General features: G+C 34.2%; 1 protein-coding gene across 2 annotated transcripts; it reads right to left on the bottom strand.

Annotated features, from left to right (window-relative positions):
- Positions 1–415: 415 nt before the first annotated feature.
- Positions 416–3,652, bottom strand: LOC145035358 (NAD(P)-binding Rossmann-fold superfamily protein). Of its 2 annotated transcripts, XM_078983933.1 has the most exons (10): positions 3,407–3,651; positions 3,223–3,284; positions 2,633–2,752; positions 2,004–2,103; positions 1,822–1,902; positions 1,613–1,662; positions 1,351–1,501; positions 1,188–1,244; positions 949–1,070; positions 416–829 (listed from the first exon to the last, which is right to left on the bottom strand). In XM_078983933.1, exons 1-10 carry the CDS (start codon positions 3,485–3,487, stop codon positions 619–621), a joined length of 1,035 nt encoding a protein of 344 aa, XP_078840059.1. In that variant the 5' UTR covers positions 3,488–3,651; the 3' UTR covers positions 416–618. The 2 variants fall into 2 exon arrangements, with proteins under 2 accessions (XP_078840059.1, XP_078840106.1); XM_078983980.1 differs by lacking the exon at positions 1,822–1,902 and having other exon boundaries at positions 3,407–3,652.
- Positions 3,653–6,480: the final 2,828 nt, after the last annotated feature.

Here is a 6,480-nt window from a genome sequence, read left to right as displayed (position 1 = left end):
GGGAGGAAAACAAAAATTAAAATATAAGTGAAGGACTAATAATGTATTTTAGAGTTTTAATGTTTCTTTTGTAGGTAATAATTATATCGGAAGTTGAATTTAGTTCTATAGAGGTGCCACTAACAACACCCCTCGGGTGAAGGAAGGGAGAGTAGTGGGATGAGTGGAGAATAGTGGAAAATGATATGACACCGATGTGGAAGACCAAAAATATGGTAAGGTATCTCATCACACCCACCGGGTGAAGGAAGGGTACAGAGAAAATGATGTTGCGATCATAAGGCATGCCAAAAATATTGTGATATGACTTATGAGCCATCACACCCACCAAGTCGGATGTCGAGGTATCAAAACTTGGATGCACATATGTCACATCAACTTTTTTAATGCTCAACCCTATAATCAAATTACAAAATTCCAAAGTAAAACATTTTTTTTTTCAAAGTACGTCATTACGAATACTAATATGTATACAAATATTTACCTTACATAAATAACAAAAATACATTTCTGCCTATTTTCATGTCAACTACAGATTCTGGCCTTTTATTTTACGTTCTTTTTTTTTTTTTTTTCATTATCCATATTATCCATTGGTGTTGGAAATCAATAAGAAAATCAGATTGAAAAGTTGGCTAAAGAATCAAGGGTAGCCATAATGGAATCGATAGCATTGTGGGAGTTACTTGTTGCAGCAAATGGTAAATGCTTGGGCGCTTCAGTTCTATCAAAATAGAGTCCACCGGAAACAAGGTTTTGTTTAGGCTGCAAAGCTAACCAAACAACCGTGTCTGCACCTTCCTCACTCGTTCTTAGCTTCCCTTGCATCCTGAAATTTTTTACTCATAACTCATTAATTAAAACTACTATAGTCTTATTAATTATTGGTTGATTTGACTCTATAAACCGTTAGTGTTGACTTATTTTAGCAAAAAATTAAAGACGTACGATTTAGAAAAGGCAGGCAAACTATTTGTGACTCCAGGCGTTTCAGCCCATCCAGGGTGCATCGCATAGAAACCAATCCCTTTGTTGCCATATTTTTCAGCCCACTTTTCTGTCAATGCTACCTAACATATATACACAAACACAACACATTCAATTCTTCATGTATTAGTTTCTTAATTTTTCACTTAATGGAGAAAGAATGCCTTGATAAAGTCAGGGGAAGAAATGATGATACATACCTGTACCCGTTTGTTGCGAGCATACTGTTCTACTCCATTAAATTCACCATCCTTAAACTGCAATATCACAATAAAAAAAATAAGAGTGCACATCATTTCTCATTTATTGCTCTCCAATGCAAGGGTATTTATGTCTTTTGATAATCTAATAATTTATCTTAACCTGTAAGTCAGTGGTCAAGGGACTCGTATACATTCCACCTGAAGATACTGTAATGACACGTGCATCACCTTCACATTTTTCAAGCAAAGGAACCAAAAGCTCTGTCATGCCATAAGTCCCTAGTACGTTCACAGCGAAATTCATTTCATATCTGTTTTTTTTAATAAACGAACAAAAAAAAAAAAAGCAAAAAAGAAACAATATTGTCAATCAAATGGCCATAAAGCAATAAATAGTAGTGAAATGGAAAAAAGAAGGGCACCCTTCTGGGGTTGTTACTCGTGTGTTCTCAAGCACCCCGGCATTGTTGACCTAATAAGAAGACAAAGTTAGGTGTTGTTTTTTTTTTTTACTTAATGGGAACAGAACTTAATTAGGTCAGCTATGCTATGCCTATTATATATGGGAGTTTCTTTTTTTACTTAATACAGAAAGGCTTTGACACGTTTGAATGGATGTAGGAGTGGTTACCAGAACATGAACAGGAACATCCTTTTCCTTAAATCTGGAAGCAAAAGACTTGACATCATTCATACAAGAAAGATCACAGATCTACAAGACCAAAAATGACCAAACTACCCTTCATTAACTTTTTGTTATTTCTTTCTTTCATGGTTTTATAAAAATGATAGAACATATATATATATATATACCTCTAAGTGAACATTTTGGTTGCCTGTGGTAGAATGAATTTTAGAGAGAGCAGCTTCTCCCCTTTCCCTATTTCGACACACCATATACACATTTGCTCCTCTGGTATCAACAGTAACAATATAATTGAGAACAGTGCAAAGTAGTTTGTCAATCTAGAAAAGTCAACTTTTGACTATAAACAATCTAACCTAATACTTACTATAGGTAAAACTGATATAGATTCTGTTAGTTTTTTTTTTTTTTTTTTTTCTTTTTTATGGCCAAAATGTTCCTATTCTTATATTAAAACAGTATTCAACGTTATGTCGTTATCTACTGGAAACAACTGTTGTCAACTTTGAAGTTTACTCTTTGACCCTCAAAAGTCAAATGTAGAAGTTTTAGAGTTTACTTGTTTGACTCTCAAAAGTCAAATGTAGACTCATATCTTGGAACAGAGATAGCATCTAAGAGAGACAAAGTAACATACATTTCGATTCCAAACCCTTTACAACATATATTAGTTTAAAATCAACAAAGACAACAATATTAAGCTATATGAAAAATATATTAGTTAAAAATTATATCTTTGCTAATATGTATGGATGATTGTTGTATTTTATTGAATCAAGAATTTAAGATAAAGCACCTGGATGCAAGACCCTCAGCAGCGGCATAACCGATTCCAGAGTTAGCTCCTGTTACTATGCAATTCTTTCCATCTATTCGAGTTGCCATATCTTCTGGTTTGAAATTCTTTGAGTGTTCCCTAAAATAGAAACAAACCAATGATGAAGAAAATACCAAGTTATAAACTCTCGCTTTCAAACACTAAAATCCTAGAAATTGAAGCAAAACCCCAAATCAAGATACAAATCCATCATAAATCCTAGTATATAACACCAAATCTTGCTAACTGGAAACAAATAACCACGAAACATTTAGAATCCTGAAACTGAAACAAAACCTACGATCAAGATACATATCAAATCTAAACAGCAGGAGATTATGATTTTTGAACATAAATCATGTACTTGAGAACTGAGCATTCATTACTGTTCGCATCTATATTACTATTCTAATAAAAAAAGCACAGTTACATCAACTTTCCTGATCCTCTATATATATATTTACTAAATAATAAGGATTTCGGTACAAACTATGGAAATCAAGTAAATTGAGCGAAAAGCAGAACCGTATTTCATCATATATGAAATGATATGAGTATTCGTTACTCACAAGAATCCAGATTTTGTGAAATTGAGGTACCCATAAATGCCGAAAGCAGTTGATCGCCATGTCTGCATCAGTGAAATGTACAACAAGAAGGAAAACTAAACCTTCAAACAATTTTATCGACAACGTATACAAAATTTGATGGAAAAATGTCAATAAATGAGAAATCGGGGGGTTTAAAGTTGACCTTGAGGATGAACATTGCAAGTAATCCAAGTGAGATACGAACGTGAAGGCGCAGCGTAAATGTTGGTGTTGTTGATTGCATTTAACTTTGATACTGTCTTCAAGATTCTTGACGTTCTACAGAACCGCTGAAATTTCGATATGTGAAGAACTTTGAGTACTTGAATTTCTCTATGACCACGTACACCTTGATCTTACCATACATTTTCTAATTCAGATTTTCGAGTTTCTACCCATATTTTATTGATTGTTTATAGAACTAGAACTAAAAGCACGTTATTTTTATGCGAACAAAATGGAATATATGAAAAACTTAATTCATGTTGTTTTTATGAATATAATTGTAAATTTAGCCAGAAATGCTATATACTTATTGAAAAATAGTGGATAAAAACCAAAATTGTATTTTTAACCACCAAAATCTTAGATAGATTAAACTCATCTACATTTTTTTTTTTTTTTTTTTTTTTTGTAAATACCGGGTCCTTTTTTTGTTTTTTTTTTTCTGTATAAATACCTTATTTTCCCCTTGTATGTTCGCAGATAGACTAAGTCCTGATTTACTCTCATTTTCAACTACGATTTTGTGTTATTTTTGTATTTTGTATTTTTTTTTATTTTGATTACGAAATTGATAGAGTTTGACTACAAAACAACTTTATTATATATAAACTTTTGCAAAAAATTATCAGTTTACTTGTTAAATCTTTGGAAAATTTGTTTAAAATCTCTCTAAAAAATGAATGAATATTTGGAATAAATGAATATTTGGTTTGCGTTGTAACCGGTGCGAGGTGAAAAGTTATTGAAACAAATCTTGAATACGTATGTTTACAGGGATGTATTTATGAATTCACTTTGATATTTTCTGAGTATATTAGTTATAGTGAGTTTGTATCTTTGGTGAGAAGAAAAACCAGTTTGTTAGAAAAATATAATATTAGTCTTCGTTTCCATCATCCTGAATTGAATCATTATATAGTCATAGTTGAAGACATGGATGTTAGAATGTTGATCAATGTAATCAAATCGAGTGGAGGAAGGGTTGTGAAAGTGTTTGTGGTGGTTGATGACGGTGATGCGGTTATGGAGGCTGACGAGAGTGGAAATGAGCCGATTGCTAACTTATGCAGCGATAAAGGGAGCAACAATCCAATAGGTACTTTCATGACTCCTAGTGTATCTCAATTTCATAATGTTGTTGAAAATATTAATGTGAGGTATTCACCTATTCATCATGTGGATCCTGAGAATTACAAGTACGTTGGTGATGATGATATTGATACATATCTTAATGGTGTGGGTGGTCGTTGTATTGATGTTCCTGAACAAGAAGTTAAAGTTATGAATAGGGGTGTAGTAGATAAAAGTAAAAGAAAAAAGTTATGATTCAGAAAGATGAAAATGTACATGCTTACGTGTATTATGTTGATGTTGCTGATGTAACTTTAGATATAACCGACTTAGAAAACAATTACGAGGGAGATGAGTTGGGTGATGAATTTAAATATAAGTTTCACAATAACCTTTTTTAAGGTATGCCTCCTGTACCAGCATGTCCAGTTGATGTTAATGAAGATATCCCATCATAGATGGTAGACATCAATCTTCAAAAGATCGAATGTCTCAGTATATGTAAGAACAAAGACCTTCTAAAACGGGTGATTAGGAAAAATGTCTTCGAGAAGGTTTTCATACGAGGATAAGTAGATCCACCAAATCAAGGTATAAGGTTGTATGTGGTGGTAAAAATTGTTCTTGGTTACTAAGAGCAAAAGGAATTAAAAATTCTGGCAGACTTTTCCAAGTGAATAAATTTGTTGACGTACACACATGTTCTTCAACAATTTTGCAACCTAATCATCGACAAACAAACAAATATGTTTTGGGTGAATATCTGTACCATACATAAAATATGGTCCCAAAATTTTTATTTTAATTATTAAACAAAACCGTAGTATCAAAACAACCCATCAAAACACAAGTCAAAGTGTCTCAAAACATTATAATTAGAGTTTCCAAATCAAAGACATCAGATTAAACATCCCAGGCTAAAACATCGTGGTGTGTGCAATGTAGTCATCTTGAACTCTTCCCTTTGCTACCAGAAGTACCTGAAACCAAAACTGAAAATTGTAAGGATGAAGCTTAGTGAGTTTCTCTAAACTACCACATACCATACACATAAACATATATATTGGCCCTCGTCCTTCATCGGGCCCCGCCCAACATCGGATTAGATCCAGCATCGGGCCCCGCCCGACATCGGACATAGTCCAGCATCGGGCCCCGCCCGACATCGAGTTGAGCTTGGTGTTCATATAAGCATATCAACAATACACATATAAAAGTCACATAACATAAACATACAAACATTCATCGGGCATTGCTCGACATCGAACCTTAGTCTGGAACATACAAATATAGACACATGCAGGTATCACGAAGACATCAAACATACAACGATTCCTCGAGCATCCCCCGGCATCGGACATTGTCCGGAAAGCATATAAATATTCATCGGGAACTGCCCGACATCGGACATTGTCAGGAAACATACAAGTACATAAACATGCAATAATCACGGAGACATCAAGCATATAAACAATCCTCGGGCATCGTCCAACATCGGACATTGTCCGGAAAGCATACAAACATTCATCGGGCACTACCCGGCATCGGACCTTAGACCGGAACATACAATCACACACACACACACACACACACATATATATATATATATATATGTCGGTATTGGTGCCTTCGACCCATTCAAACAAGAGGAAAACTCACCTCACACTGCAAGAATCCCTCGCTGTTGCCCTGACGAATTTCCAGGCTAACAATTACCAAAAAAAATTTAACATACCGACTTCTAAATATAAATTTAAATGTTTAATATATTCATTTAAAATGGCAACTCGATAATTTGGAGGCCTCAACTCGTCGAGTAGAGACTGAGATTGATCGTGTGATTTTAGAGTCAACTCGACAAGTTGGAGGACCCAACTCGACGAGTTGGTGCTGAGTGTGAAAACCCTAATTTTTCGGGTTTGCACCCTATTTTAAGGACCT

This window comes from Lactuca saligna, chromosome 1 (assembly GCF_052625555.1).
Source record: "Lactuca saligna cultivar CGN05327 chromosome 1, ASM5262555v1, whole genome shotgun sequence".
NCBI classification, from domain to species: Eukaryota; Viridiplantae; Streptophyta; class Magnoliopsida; order Asterales; family Asteraceae; genus Lactuca; species Lactuca saligna.
The sequence above is the reverse complement of the archived record's forward strand: the minus strand, read 5'-3'. Positions and strand labels throughout refer to the sequence as shown.